General features: G+C 37.8%; 1 protein-coding gene across 1 annotated transcript; it reads left to right on the plus strand.

Moving 5' to 3' along the window:
- Positions 1-255: 255 nt before the first annotated feature.
- On the plus strand, positions 256-13,474 carry si:ch73-90k17.1. Its single transcript, XM_044114703.1, has 18 exons — positions 256-777; positions 1,457-1,615; positions 1,909-2,027; positions 2,113-2,296; positions 3,838-3,950; positions 4,043-5,126; positions 5,595-5,719; positions 6,338-6,593; positions 6,820-6,947; positions 7,045-7,141; positions 7,238-7,360; positions 7,638-7,810; positions 10,014-10,111; positions 11,638-11,765; positions 12,305-12,485; positions 12,595-12,739; positions 13,091-13,214; positions 13,429-13,474. The coding sequence occupies exons 1-17, from the start codon at positions 351-353 to the stop codon at positions 13,163-13,165; spliced, it is 3,615 nt and encodes a 1,204-aa protein (XP_043970638.1). The 5' UTR covers positions 256-350; the 3' UTR covers positions 13,166-13,214; positions 13,429-13,474.
- Positions 13,475-15,741: the final 2,267 nt, after the last annotated feature.

The raw sequence follows: 15,741 nt of genomic DNA on the forward strand, positions 1-15,741 counted from the left end.
GTACATTTACATCACTGTTTAGAAGTGTTGATTCAAATATGTACATTAAAAAAATGAAGCAAATTGTCACACCTGTTTTATTTTTATTAAATTCAAACAATTTATCAGAGTAAAATTGATCCAATTCATTTTAGAATTTATACTGACAAGACATCGTAAAAAAATAAAAAATAAAAAAAATTAAAAAAAAATCTCAATCACTCCGCAGCAGAAGCTTTCTTTTAGTTTCCATGCTTTGTGACGTCTTGCTGCTCTTTAATTGGCTGGTGCTTGATGACTCCTAATTAATTGCCTCGTGTTCAGGTGACTCGTGAGTGTGCGTGTCAGGAAAACGCTTCTTCAAACCGGCGATGTCTTGCGAGCTAATAAGAAAAATACGTTTATTTTTAATACTGCTGATTGTTCTTTTCTATTCTTTTCAATTAACTGGTTCGGTTAGTTTAGCACAAAGGGAAGATGATTCGACCACCAAGCGAGGAGAGTCAGCCTTAGCCTGGGAAAAGAGGCCTGAAGACGGTCAGCAAGTACAGCCGTATACGGTTAAGCAGGTTATATGGACCCCTAGTCGGAATTTATCCATCCTGTCGGAACTCCTGGAGCCCCAGCTAGACATTAAGCATCCTGCAAATCCACACCCAGGTGTCAGGACACCAGAACTTGATCAAACTAGCGACAGGTTAGCCCTCATTAGCCCCACCTGGACCACTGGTAATGTCAAGGAAGAAGGAAGACCCTTTGCTCCATACTCTGAAGATGGTTATCAAGCTGATTTTACAGGTGAGGTAAAATTTATTTACACTGCTGAAAACAACCAAAGTTGACCAGAGTGCTTCACATTGTAAATACAACTGTGGGGAAACTGTATTGTACGGAAGTATTTTAATGAATTAAACCCAGAAGAAAGTCAGCCCTTTTACAGACATCGCATGACATAAATAAGAATATATAAAATTAACACGCATGAAATTTACATCAACTGCATTAGTTTCTCATTGGAAATTAGCGTCAATAAAACGATTTTATTTACATTTTCTTTTTAAAGAATGGCACACTAAGAATTGTTCATATTCTTAATAATGAATGGCAAAATGTTTTTTGACATAGCTTGGAACACTTATAATTCAGCATATTTTTGGGTGTTTCCACTTTTATTCAGACTGTCTGTTGGGGTGAACTTCAATTATTAGGAAGGCCTCATTGCCAACGCCCTAATCACTAGCTCCTTTGATGTATTTATTACTGAACCCACCCTACCGGTGCAATAACTGTTCATGTGCCCGAATCACATTTTGCACCTGAATATGGTTCAGTTGCATGAGGTGAGGTTTCTAAATTGCATTTAAGTTTAATGTTTGCATCTTCAAGAAGTAAAAAATAATATACATCATCAGTGCAAGCATTTAATATATTTAGACATTTTGACATTAATCTGGAGATATTTTTCTGTATTCTTCAGGTTTCTCTGAAATTCAGGGGAAGGTTTCCGGCCTGTCATCTGACTCTAACCCATATTTCTCTGAATGGGAGGCCATGAGACCTCTGGTGGAGTGTGCTGACGATGTCATGACCTTAAATTTGTCCGGTAGAGGCTTCATCCACCTGCAAGTTGACAGAAGTAAGGCTCAGTTCATGCTGCAAACATCTCATTAGTTGATTGGAAGCATTGTAGAGTTGCTGTGTTTACCTCAAAGAGCATGCACAAAGCAGAAAGATTCATAAGTTAATGGTGGTAATTGTGATGATAGTGATTTCCTATTCTGCCTGATAGCTGAACTATCCTGCACCAATTTTGAACTTGAAGTGTATATGACCATTTCTGAGGGATGAACTAAGCACTGTATTAAGTCCCTTTTTCCTGAAGTCTTTCTAAATCCTTTCTATTCATAATCTTTAAACATCTTTTTCCAGACAGGGCCTCTCCCATCTCCATCTTTGAGCTACCTTCGTACTGTGGCTACTCAGTGAAGGCATCATGGACGGACTTGGAGATGATGGTGCCATATGATGGCTGCTATATTGTTAAAGAGGTGTCAGGATCAAAAGTGTTGTTGTTTTTAGTTATAGTATACCTGTGTCACGCTGTCTTATTTAAGTATTTATGCTATATTTCAGAATGGCAGCTACGTGCTGCCCATGCTGTGGTTGGGGAGCCCACTGAAGTTGTCCTGCCCCGTGATGATATCCACGGCTATTCCCATGTACTCCTTGTCGGCTCCCTTTGTCTTCTGCTCTGACTATGGCATGGCAGTGAAGATCCAAGGGCAGGAGCATAGAATACCTGTGCTTGATGTCATTGGTATGTAGGCTACCGGCACATCATAAAACTAAAAACAAATACAATCTCAAGCTGCAGATTAGTGGATTTTTCATTGCTACAAATGTACATATTTATCTATTTTTGTACTAATATACTGTAATTATCTCTTTTCAGCAGTGTGTTTTTTCTTCTTCTTTGGCTTGTGTATGGAAAGGTTGAAAATGACTGAAAATAAATACAGTAAAATTCAGATTGTAAGATCCCAGTCTAAAATGTTTGGTTTAGCCTGCACAGAGAAAATGCTAATTTATTAAAGATGGGTAAGTGATTTTTATTTCACAACAACTGATTGTGCAACTCTCCCAGATCACAGTAGTCTGCAATCATTGGCTACAGAGCCTGATGTTACTCTGTAGCCACATCAGGTGTTACAATCCCGGTCTTGGTGACCTTGCTAAGAGTTATATATATGAATGTGAATATATATATATATATCTCATTGAAGGCCAGTTTTTGCGGTTTTCTAGTTCTATTTATACTGTATCTGCTCAGAATTTACTTGGCAGACTGACCGGTGGGGCAAAAAACATTTTTTTTTTTTTTCAGCTGTCTTTTTTTTGTGTGCTGTGAATACATATTTTCCCAGGTACAAATTTATTTTTGAATATCTAGTTGTCTGTTTCCAAGTAGTTTATTGAATGGTTTTGTTTATTAAGAAACACAATTATTCAATGTGGCATTGTGCATTAAAAAATGTCCCTGAATTGTTTGTGTCAACACCAAGTTGATGCAATGTAAATGAAAGTCAGTGTTTTACATGACTGGACAGGAATTTTGACACTCTGGTGACTTGTTTTAATTCTGGAGGGTTGTTCTTGGTGTAAACGTACTGTTTAAGGTAAAGCCACAACATCTCAATCAATAGTCAAAGCAGCAAGTGTGCTTTGACTAGGCCAGGTGGACCTGCCTGTTCTTAAATCTTGTTGCGTTGCCCAAATGCAGAAAAATTCTTATTTTTTTGTGCCTTCATAGTCAATAGAATATTTGTCTTGTGGCTCATTAAGATGTTTGGAGAATGTGAAACCAGGCTGTGGTTTTCAGCGGTTTTTGCCTGGGAATTTTTGGCCCAGATCTGGAGTATGTTGGACATTGTTCTGGTACCTTTGTGAACTCTTGGATAGTTTCCACAGTGTTCATTGTGGTTCACTTTGAAATGTTGTTTTTCCAAGTTGTGCCAGGATTTTTAGGATAGCCTTTGTTGCATTTAAATTTTTGAGAATTGGATTTTGTACTTAATGATTTACTCAAGTTTGTTTGAAATATTTTAGTCTGACAAAAAGTCAAAAGTAGAATAAATCTGTATGTGGCAGGAGTTCTATTTCTAACAAAGAAATATCAACAGTTCTGGATGGACGATTTCAAAACTGATTAACAAACACAGGAGTGACTAGTTTTTCTAAAGTTGAACATGAAATTACAAGAGGTTTGAGTCAAAAACTCATAAGTGGTAAGGAAGTGCCCAAAATTCAGTTTCCAATCCCTGATTGTATCGGTAATAGAAATGTTAATCTGTTTGGCAGTGGATGGAGCAAAGGATCCTTTTGTGTCTAAAAGGTGTGCATTCCTAGTTGACTCCGAGGCCCGGGAGTTGACCTACCTTATCTCCCACAGTGCTCCTTGTATCACAACTGATGTAAGTTTGCTCATTTAGTTGAAGACTGCACCTGTATTCTCACCAGTGAATAACATGAGGTTAATATGTTTTTGGGGTTTTTTTCCCCACAGGATAGTCTGCAGCTTCGGCTCATGTTGGGTGGTTTGCAGTATGTTCTCTCCTGCCCAGTCAGCCCTCAGTTTCCCTATTCTCCATCCTTGCCTCAGTATCCTCCTCAGTTTCCCGGTGACCTTTTGTTTCCATACTTGCCACCTCCATCCCACCTTGTCCCCACTACCACTCTCCCTCCTCCTCATCGAGCCCTAGTCAAGGAGCAGTTGATGCAGAACCCACTCTACCAGCACCACTTCTCTTCTGGTTTCCAGTTCCACCAAATACCTCTAGTTGTCCCCCATCACCTAGAGATCCCTCATCCACCTCAGCCCACCACTGTCCGCTTCCCTGAGTCTATGCCACAGCTCGTCCAGAGCCCAGCTGGATCTGAAAAGTTATTGTATTCTTTAGGCAGCTATCTGCAGTACTTCCCTCCACATTTTCACCTGAAAGATCCTTCAGAACATCAGGTTTTTCAATTTCCTGACCACCCGTCTGTCTTCTATCCCTACCCGCCATTCTATTACCAGGAAGTGATTGCAGCAGCTGAAGACCACTCCAAGTCTCTAGTGGGACCATATTATCCTCAGTACTATCATCAGAAACCTGATCATCCTGTATCCACGGCAACACCAGTGACCCAAGCTCCAGCTCCTATTCCTCGTCCTTCTTTTCCACCAAAACAGCCGTTAATCCCACAGCATCAAACCAATTCATTTTATCCACCCATGTTCTACTACCATCCAGTATTTTCTTACTCTGCTTTACATCCTGCTGCTACTCCACCGGTTGACACCCCCGATAGTCTTGGGCATCCTTCCAGCCAATTTCCTGTCCAAATTCCTTTTCACTTTCAGCTGCCTCCATATCTGCCACCAGTCCAAAAGGAGCCTGAGAAACCGGCAGCCAGTCCTCACATATTCTACCAAACATACCACCCTAAACTCCCTTTTTATCCCTTTTCACCCCAATATCCGAAGATTCCTTCTCCCACTGCAGCCCCAAACTGGATCACCCCTCAGGAACCCCATGTACAGTGCCTGAAGGACAGTATGGCTGCTTTCCTGCCCTATGCTGACCCGGAATCCATCCATGTCAGAGGTCAGTATTTGTGTAAACAGAAAAGATTTTCTCAAAGAAAAATGTGGCTCCTTATCACTTGTCATATGTTTTGTATTCCAGCATGAGGGAGTTCTAGGTAACAAAGGATATAATGTTCTTAAAAAGCTAAGGTGTAAAACTGCTAAAATTTTGTTCCTGATAGTTCCTCCTGAGTCTGGAAAAAGTCTGCAGTTTGACTTAAGTGTTTTTATTGTTCTGGATAAGAATGGGGCAACGACAACAAAAAAGTATGGACAAAATATGTTTTTCCAGAATTTATACTTTTTCCCCATCTGACTTTTTTTTTTTTTCTCCTCAGTGTGTTTCTTCTTCTTTGTTTTTGTTTTTTTTCTCTCAGAGGCATCAAATCTAAATGCAGAATCTGAGTTTACATTTGAAAATGAGTTTTAAAGCAGTATATTGATTCTAAATATCAAAAGTCTTTAACTGCATCACTACTTTCCTCAGACCCATTTATGTCATGGCAGTCGCTCTCCAGCGTGTCTCCGTTCTGTGGCTACATGTTGCAGGCGACTGCAGGCCACGGCTTAATCCTCCACTCTCCTCTGCCGGCCTGCCACAGCCAGTTACAGGTCAGACGACTGTTTAATTTCTCTGTGTGCTGCTAGTGTGTGTTTACAGAGTTTGTCTTGGTGTTCATGTTTACATAAAGTTTGCTTATTGTCAGTAAAGATTATCCTTCTCTCTGATCCTTTTAAACTCTTTGCAGTAATGTAGTTTTTCTGTAAAACTACAGCACTTTAGGTATGAAAGGGCACATGATCTGGATGAATTTTGAATCACACACCACAACTTTTAGGATTTATTATAGGAAAAAGCTGGAGAAGTATTAAAAAATGTAATCGGTTCCAAGGTTGCACAGTATTTTGAGCGTTTAGTTTGATAAAACTCGAGTGATCTATATCTTTTCTTTATTTCTTCGTTCTGCTCTATAAGGTCTCAATTTCTGTTTATCTACACAGAGCAGCATTTTAGCTTAATAATTCATGTTCAGATAAATTTATCACGGATTATAGGCATTTGTGGACTGTAGGGTCTTATCTTTTTTCATGTTCCATGCATCTTAGCTGTCAAGAATACAATGTTTTTGCAAGTTTAGGTAAATTCACTTGTTTTTAAAAACACATTATCTATAAATTTTGTGTGGTTGCACTTACTACTTTTGTATCAATTTCTCTCTTGCTCCTCAGACTCCCACAACCATTTCTCTACCCATAAGTTATTGGGATTTCTCCACTTGGCAGAATAGGACTCTGTATTTACAGTGCCCATATCAGAGTCCCCCAGATCCTCTAGAAGCAACTCCGTGGATTTTCCCTACCGCTCCGAGCGCCACTGAGGACGAGTCAGGTCCATCCATTGCCACAAGGACCGAAGTCTTCTGCTCCTTCCAGCAGATGAAGGTCGTGCTTCCTCCTGGACCCATTTCAGAAATAGTTCTTAAAGGTGTGTGTCTGCTTTTCTACACACCAGGTGCATATGGTAGCCATCATTTCTGCACGAGTTCAGAGGGTTCAGAGGCTCTGCTGTGCAGTGAATGGGAGCGGGGGGTAAAGCTTAGCTTTTTTTATTGTGACTGGGGATTTCTGCCTCCCTCTGCAGAGCTGTAATTGTTCTCTTTAAGGTCTACACTGAAATATCTTATTGTGAGTTTTTCACATATGCTTTTAAGACACCAATGGGAACCAGATGAGTCTTGCTGAAGTGCCTAAAGAATGTGAATATTATGCAAGAGAGGCCAACGATGGCAAAATCCATTTGTTTCTCCAGTTACATTCACACTGTCATATGAGCGTGCAGGCAAGTATTGATTCAGATTTCACACTGAGCACATGACATTTTGTGACTATTTTATGTGCATATTAACTCTTTGTATGACTGTATTTCTGTTGAAAAGGATAAAATGTACATCATTAGCATCCTCTACACAACTCGGAGTGGAAAAAAGGAGGCAAAGGTCTCCTGTCCGCTTGTGATCCCAAGGTCTGAGCATGGTAGGTAGATTTTAACTCTCTAGAAGGCTGTTCAGTTTGTCCAGGCCCGTCTGTTATTTCAGCTGTGTTCCTGACATTTGTCGTGCTGCCCCTCAGAGTGCAACCTTCACAGCGAATACCGCCTCCCCTGCGGATCCAGCTCTATGTCCGAGACACAGTGCCTCTCCATGGGCTGCTGCTTCAACAAGCACCCCCCTGCCTGCTACTACCCAATGGATGGTAAGCTGCACTCTGTACCCCTACTGGCATTTTCACGCCACTTAGCTAAGTGCAGTCGAGCTGTTTGAGTACAGAAAGGTACTATAGCTGCCGGACGTGTGAAGGAGCATATTCAGGGCAGGCGCAGCATGATTTAAGCCGGCAGCTACACAGAACGACTGGAAGAATCTTGGGTCTTGTTATCAATTGGCTCCTGAGATTTCTGACCTTTTGTTCATGTGACCTTTTCGTAACTGTGAATGTGTATCTGTTTGTGTGTCTTTGTTCATCCCTCCAGAGTGCACTATTGACCGCCACATGATCTTCTCTGTGCCCGCCTCCCTCACGGACCCCCCTCTTTCTACTGCGCTGCTGGTCGCTGCCAGCAACTCCACCTGCAGACCTCAGAGGGTGACCCCTGAGTATGCATTGTTCAAAATCCCAATGGATGGCTGTGGGACACGCAGAGTGGTGAGAATCATAAATCATGTCAAAATATCGAAGAATGGGTTGGAAATAAACGTCATTATGGTCAGATTCTCAGGGATAAGCCAAAGACATTTTAACTAATTCAGTTTGTGAATATATTTTTTATTTTACTATATACAGCTGGAACCAGGCCTTATGTGTAAAAAGGCTTGCAGCAATTTCCTTTTTTTCCTCAACATTAAATCCAACAGAACCTAGCGGTAATGTGGGGTAGGTGAAATGTGTCCCAGTTAGGATTTATACATTTAATAATAATTAAAAGAAAAGGTCTTGAGCTTTATCACGTGTATTTCCAAAAAAATAAAAATGCATAAGACAATCACTACTTTTTGATATTTCACCTTTCAGTGAAACTATGCCAAAAACGGTAAAGATAATGTTTGAAGCTCATCTACAGTTAATCCTGATTTATACCCAGAAAAAAAAAAAAAAAAAACATACGCAGGGAGTTTAAAATTGCAGTTATATACTGCAAGCAGAAACTTAAGAGCATAAAAGTGAGAACCACATTATTGCAAAATGCCCTGCAAGCATGTAATGATGATCACTTATGTGGGGTACATTTGGTATCCATTTTGAATTTACAATATAAAAGCCATTTTTCTGCCCTTTTATAATCACATTTTATGGCAGCTGAACAATTTATTGGAAAAACATAAAATTCTGAAAAACGTTTTTAACAGGTTAGAGAAGACTTTGGCCAAGTGCCATTCAAAGCAACAATCTTATGTTTACCTACATAACCAGTTAATTTGAAGCAGATTTGAGATAAACTGACAGCACAAAAACATTCAAATCTGTTGATGTTTCTATAGTGAAAGCTCACAAGACAATTACACCCAACAGACAAAATCACATCATATTCAGTCAGCAATGCAGAGCAGTCACTGAAGCGTGTTTTGTTAGAAACTCAACACCAAAATCATATCAAGATGAGCCTTTAAAATCTAATCTACACATCCTTATAGAATTACTCCCACAAAAACATGATAAAAAACCCCAAATCTATTCTGTCCATTTGGATGACTCAATCCTTAATCCATTGCTATGATCCCAAAAGTGTCAGCCTTCATGTTTGTTTAGGACGTTCTCCTGTGTTTTAAAACAGCTGAGAGTCTGTTTTAAAGAAAATGTAGCCTTTCCAGGTCCACATTTCTTTGAGCACTAGAACCTCCCAAGTTGAATCCATATTTTCCAGCTCCTGGCAAAAAAATCCACAACTGAAAAACTGCAAACACTACACAAACCTTTGCTTGATTAAACATCTTTTTATGGATAAACAGTCTTGAAACATAGAACAGTAATCCGTAGTGGGTCCATGTCCTCCTGGATGCCTTAATGTTCTGGAACGTCGAGCACCAGCAACAGTACCGACGGCCATCTCCTACAATAATCATTAGGCCATCAAGGATATTTCAAAACCGTAACGAAAACGTCCACTAACTGCAAATACAATTATGTTTGGCTGATCAAAACGTCAAATCAGAATTTATGCTGCTACTCAGTTTAAAGCAGAATAACTTCAGACAGAAAAGCCCCCAAAGTAGAAAAGACTGCAGACAGGAATTTCAGAAAACTCATCACTGTCTCATTTAGAGCTAAAACCCGTTCAGCTCCATCTCCTTCCTGACTCCTGTCATTGCAGGACACTTCCATGGCGCTTATGCTTACATACAACTCAACAAACTAACATAGAAACTTTCAGGCATCTGGGAATTGAACCAAAGGATGAACCAGACTTGAAATCTTGGCTGCCATCTATTTTTAATGCAGCCAGACAAGGAAGCAGTGTGTTTGAGGTGTTCCCTTAAAAAAAAAACACACATCTGAGAATAAGCATAAGCCTTTTCAGAAATTTCTGATTCGAATAAAAGTAATTAATTGTGCTAAAAATGTTTACATTTTAAATCTATGTAATTAGTTAAATATGAAATTAATGCTTTAAATCACAGCCTTATGAAGCGTGCACACACACAACACACAAATTCTCAATCTGTTATTTGCAAATACAAATAATTTTGGTAGTCCTAACCCTGTGTTAGTTTTTAGCTTAAAACATGAAAGTTTTAAAGCTTTTATTTTTTGTATTTGTTGAGCATCAGAAAAATATATAGCAATTCCATTAAACATATTGCAACACAGGATGTTTATTTTTGTTACCAGCATTTTCCTTCTGTCCTGACAGGTGGTGGGGAAGACTGTCGTCTACATGGTAGAGATTATTAACACAATACAAACTGTCAGCCTTAACTATGGCACCATCACAAGAGATTCACCTGTCAGGTCAGCGAACGCTTTTATATCCTGCCTGTATTAGTCTTAGTGAAGCACTGCTAAACTGCTTTATCTGTTTAACCTCATGCACCTTGTTTGCTTGCATCGTTCCACTGAAAGATCATGTTGCGTCGTCAACATGCACATAATTTGTGGTTTTAAGTTTTTCTCCCCGATTTTATTCTTTCTTGACTGTAGATGTTATTTAATTACAAGTGTGTCTATATAAATTCCAAAAATATTTTAACTTTATTTTGGTTAAATTCAAGGAGAAGAAGTCCTTGAAATGAACTATACAACTTCATTGGGACATGTTAATATGTTCAAATTTGTATTTATGATTCAATGAAAATACAGCATACAGCATTTAGTTTCTCATAAGATTGAATATTACCTAAGAATAACTAAAATTATGTTTCATACAAAATTTTATATTATTCCCTAAACAATCAGGATTGCTGCTCAACAGTTAACCAGCAGACTGTCATTAACACTTGCTGTATGCAAGCATATTATTGGAAAGTTCAGTTGAAGGAAAATGTGTTGTACAGAGAACGTGCACAAGATGACTGCACCCATCAGACGATTGTGAAGCAAAGCTCATTCAAGAGTTCTGAAAAGCTTCACAAGGTTGGTGGAGTCAGAGCTGTAAGAGCCATCACACAAATGTATCGGGGATATGGGCGAAAACTGTCACCGTTATTGTGTTATTTGTGAACCAGACACATCAAAGTGACTTTAGCTCGGCTAAGAACAACAATCTCGGAAAGTATTCAGTGAATGTAATGGACATGCTCTTCAGCAAGGTGACATAGTTGTAGTACAATACAAATTGCATTTGTCAGGAAATTAGATATTGCAATTCCACTGACCAGCTGGATTTTGGGTTATAGCTGCAGTCAATTAAAAATAAGACACGATTTTTTTTTTCTTTTGTACTGTGTAATAAATCTACAGAAGTTTAAGTTTGAAGGAAAAGTAAGCAAATAAATTCAAACTAATAAAACAATCTTAATTTTAGATACTCCAATTGTAAAAATGTCATGCTAACCAGAAGTCATTACAAAGGTCAGTCTTATTTTAACATAAAAATGAAATGCAATTTGGCATCAGTTCTATGAGATGCACATCTTTGAAATGAACAAATTCTGAAATATTAAGTGGAGTGGTTTTTATAGCCGACTTCAAACATGCATCAGTTTTCTGTGTGATTAGCTTTGCTGGCAAAACAAATCTGAACTTTGTTAGAAACACTGTACAACAGATGCTCTGCTCCTGAAACGCTTCCAGTGAATGCTTGGGGAGCAATAAAGCCACAAGAAAGCCTTAGCAGCTGTTTCTACGTTCTGATCTCTGAGCGCTCCTATGTTACACACACTGTCTGACTGCAAGTAATCTTCAGTTTTCTTAACAAACATGATCACAACTCTTTGTGATTTTGATTGCAATACATTTGGTTGCAAAAGTAAAATTGTAAAAACATGTTGGATTTAAACAGTTTTTGCCATGACTTCAGTCTTGTCTATTATTTTCAGGTTACTGGTAGAGTGCAGATACGTGCCAGGAACAGTTCTCAGTGTGAGCTACGTTGTTAAAACTCCCACCTTTGGTCCTGATGTTCATACTCAGGGGGTGTTTGGAGTCCAGCTCAGGATTGCCAAAGGTAAATGGTCTTTCTTTCAAAACCAAAAGGTTCTGTTAATGTTTGAGATCACAGGTGGATCAGTCTAGTTATATTAGAAAGGACAGTATTTCATGTTTAAGTGCAGTCTGTCTTAGTAGTGCTATTTGGTTGCTTTGAATATATTGTCTGGCGAAATATGATTGCAGCTCTCCCCAGCTGTAGTCAATGCTGAACTAAAGGGCTGTTTAACACTTGGCAGTGATTCTCGGCTGTATTTATCATCTAAATTATTAGTCAAACCTAAGCTGGAAAGTACACTGAACAAAGTTACTTAAATAGTTTGAGTATAAAAAGGACTTTTTAAGAAAAAAATTTAAAAAAAATTGACTTTACGACTAGCTTAGAATTAGCAAAAACAAAACAAAAAAAACAATGTATGGCGAATCAAACCAGTCTACAATATTCTACACTGATTCATTACTGGTCAATTACAAAAGAATGATTGCATCATGAAAAAAGTAGATGCATGCTGGTTGTTGAACTGATTATTTCCCTCCTATGCTACCATCTAATATTAGATGCCCAGTACACCAGTTACTACCCACAGTATCACCAGCCTCTGCACATGTTGCTGGGGAAACCTCTCCACCTTGAAGTGCGCCTCCTCGGCTCCCCAGATCCCAGTTTGGTGCTGCTGGTGCACTTCTGTGTGGCCTACCCCCGCTCTGGAAAAGCAGCGTGGGTGTTGCTTTACAATGGGTATGCTAGAACATCTACACTATAAAAACAACCAGCATTGACTAAATCCAACCTCATCTGAGCAGGTAGTTTCTTTAAAGTATTTAAAATACTCATGCCATCTCTCCAGATGCCCCAACCCTCTGGACCCAGCCCCACCAGAGACAGTTCTGTCAGACCCGACGCCACCGTCTCCTCAGAGTCAGACTCGCCGCTTCACCATTAGCACCTTTCAGTTTCTTCCTGATGGGGAGTTCCAGGATATGGATGAAGAGGTAAGGCTGAGCAGAGACGATCACTGTAAATATAACCCTCAATATGGCTTATGAACAGTTGCTTTGACTGAGTTTATATATATATTACCTGTATGTGACTATTTATTAGTGAGATTAAAATTCAAATGAGGTTTTCTCTTCTGCAATACTTCATTTACTCATTCTTGATCTTCATTTTATATATATATATATATATATATATATATATATATATATATATATATATATATATATATATATATATATTACCTGTATGTGACTATTTATTAGTGAGATTAAAATTCAAATGAGGTTTTCTCTTCTGCAATACTTCATTTACTCATTCTTGATCTTCATTTGGCTCCCTTTCAGATATACTTCATGTGTTCAACTGAGATATGCTCTCCTCAAGATGGTCCTTGTGTTGAAGGATGCTTTGGTCACTGACGATGGAAAAATGGATTTAATTCACAGCATCCTTGAGTTCCAGTGGAAGGTATACTAACATGCAGAATTATTGCAGACTGAAAATGTCCAGAAAGTTTGTGAAAGCTGCAATTTAATTTAACCTAATTAAATGAGAATGGTGACGGAGTAAATTAAAAAAAATTTATTAGTCGATACATGCATAACACCTGAAAAATGATGGTATAAATAGCTGAAGCTTTTATGTCTGTGTTCTGACCGTCTTCTCTCCTCTTTGTCCTCAGATATGATACAAATAACCTCCAATAAAACCTCTTAAACAACTCTGAAGGTTGGGGTTTGTGTTTTCTTTAATCCTGCAACTATTTTATTTATTGACATGGGGATGAGCAGTAAAAGTTTAGATTAAAACTACAGCAAGTAAATCAGCTTGTTGTCAGAAAGGCAACATGTGAGCTTTTTGAGATACTGTTTTTAAAACATCCCTCATATTTAATTGTAATTAGATAGGGGGTATTTTATGCAAATTCTGCTGATGTTTGCATTTACACCAATAAATACATCATAGAAATACATATGAAGTGTTTTCAAATTAACAAAGTCAAAATAAACTTCTACTTTTTTGTTGAGGTTTTGTCATTCTGTTTGCCAGCAAACAGAATGACAAACATGAATTCCTCTCTCAAATTGAGAGAGGAATTCATGTACGGTACTTAGATTTATAATCCATCTTCAGCACAAATACTAAGTGTGCAGTAATGACATCCCTGAGATTATGTCTTCAAATCTCGACCAAATGTTCTTCTGCCTGTAAAGAGAAGAACTTGATATCATCTAATGAATTAAGACTCTTTGCTTGTTAGATCAAATGTTAGTTCACACAAATCCTTGTAGGTGCACCTATATAAAATGCTTTTGTCCTAACATTCACTAGTGTCAAAAATTTAATTTTTGTTGAATGTTTGTTCAAATTTCATTTCACCATCAAATGTATAAACCTGTTTAACAACTGTTCACCATCTGCAAACCCAGTACATTGGAAATATCCCACAAGCTGCATGCAGGTATTTGCATGGCTTACAAATAATAAATGGCAGTCAAATTCACATAACCTTTTTTAAACTAAATTAAATTTAGCTTTGTAAATAAAAACAATTTTGTTTGCATAAATTATGTAATTGTCTAGTATCCTTAAGAACATAGTATCTTTTTGTTGAGACTTCAAATGCAAATTTTGACAAAGTCTTCAAAGTGTAAAAATCAATTCCACTGAAAACTACTAGCAATTTGCTTTTGCTGATATTTATCATGCCTTGTACAAATTGTCAGGTCACCACCACAAACTTCAATGTACAGTCTTGGGGTTTAATGTAACATAATTCACTGCCTAATTTCAAAATAAAAGAAAATTGTGCTTTTTTTTTTTTTTTTTTTTTTTTTTTTTTTTTTGGGCCACATTGTGTCAGTGCCTTGTAGATTTGGTTATCCCTAGCAACTCCACAGCCAACTACCGTGTTTCACCATGGAGATGGCCTTGGGAAATATTTCTTTGTAAGCTAAATGCAAAGATACACACTGCATATTTCTTATATATATTGTTTAAAGATTTAAAACTCATGCGTCTTTTTTATTTGATTTTTTTTTTTTTTTTTTTACCTTTTGATTCAATTATGCCATTTTGTGTTTTTATGTAATCCCATAAAAATACATTGAGATTTATGATTAAAGTACTATTATTTATGATTAAAGTACTACGCAAACCCAGAAAAAAACTGAAATATCTCATGCAAAGATGGTGTATATTTTTTAGTCTTTATGAGTTTAAAAATCAACCGTCTTCTAACTGGGTGATTTATCCATATTTTTGCAATTGTGGCCAAATGGCCTTCTATACCCATAGCCCATAAAAACAGCTTGTTTCAGTTGATGTAAGTTTATTTGAATTGCACATGCTGAGAGGGAGCAATTTAATCTGGGGTTGTGAAGAGGTTAGACACCTAAACCCATCTGGCAATAGGAAAAATATTTGCATTGCAGTGTATTAAATTACTGAGATTCCATGGCTGAAAACAAGGTAAATAATATACAATTTCTCTTATTTAGAAGCCAATAAACAAATATAGCACATCGTCTTTTCACCCACTACTAATCCTACCAATCTCTGAATTTATTCGACCACAGAACTGGTTTTTTTTCTTCTTTTTTTTTTTTTTTTTCTTAACCACTAATGTAAATGCATCCCACTGGGTCATGTTTGGTTACTCTAAATATTGCAAAGAAAACTTATTTATATTCCCTTCTGTTAACACTGGCACATTCCTTTCGCTAAAAATAAAACTGGGCAATTTACTGTCTGAATGAAGGGAAACATTTGAATTACTGTGCTACTAAAACTCAAAGAGAAAATGTATTGAAATTTAATACAAAAACACTGCAATCCTAAGAGGACTTGTATTAGAGTTTCTTCAAATATGAGTTTTGTATTCTGAGGAAGCCTCTGTCTTGCTGTTAGTCAAGAAGAGGATGCTCAGGGTTGTCCATGATCTTCATACTCTGAGAAACCTTCTTTTCACCATCATCTCCAGATCTCCCAGAAC

This window comes from Gambusia affinis, linkage group LG04 (genome assembly GCF_019740435.1).
Source record: "Gambusia affinis linkage group LG04, SWU_Gaff_1.0, whole genome shotgun sequence".
In the NCBI taxonomy this organism is placed as follows: Eukaryota; Metazoa; Chordata; class Actinopteri; order Cyprinodontiformes; family Poeciliidae; genus Gambusia; species Gambusia affinis.

What these genes read in the sequence shown, in the direction of transcription:
- si:ch73-90k17.1 (XM_044114703.1), top strand. Translation starts at nt 351, where the DNA reads ATGTCTTGCGAGCTAATAAGAAAAATACGTTTATTTTTAATACTGCTG. An exon ending in GCTGTGGGACACGCAGAGTG is followed by an intron (nt 7,811 to 10,013) that starts GTGAGAATCATA and finishes CTGTCCTGACAG; the next exon opens with GTGGTGGGGAAGACTGTCGT. An exon ending in TCCAGGATATGGATGAAGAG is followed by an intron (nt 12,740 to 13,090) that starts GTAAGGCTGAGC and finishes GCTCCCTTTCAG; the next exon opens with ATATACTTCATGTGTTCAAC.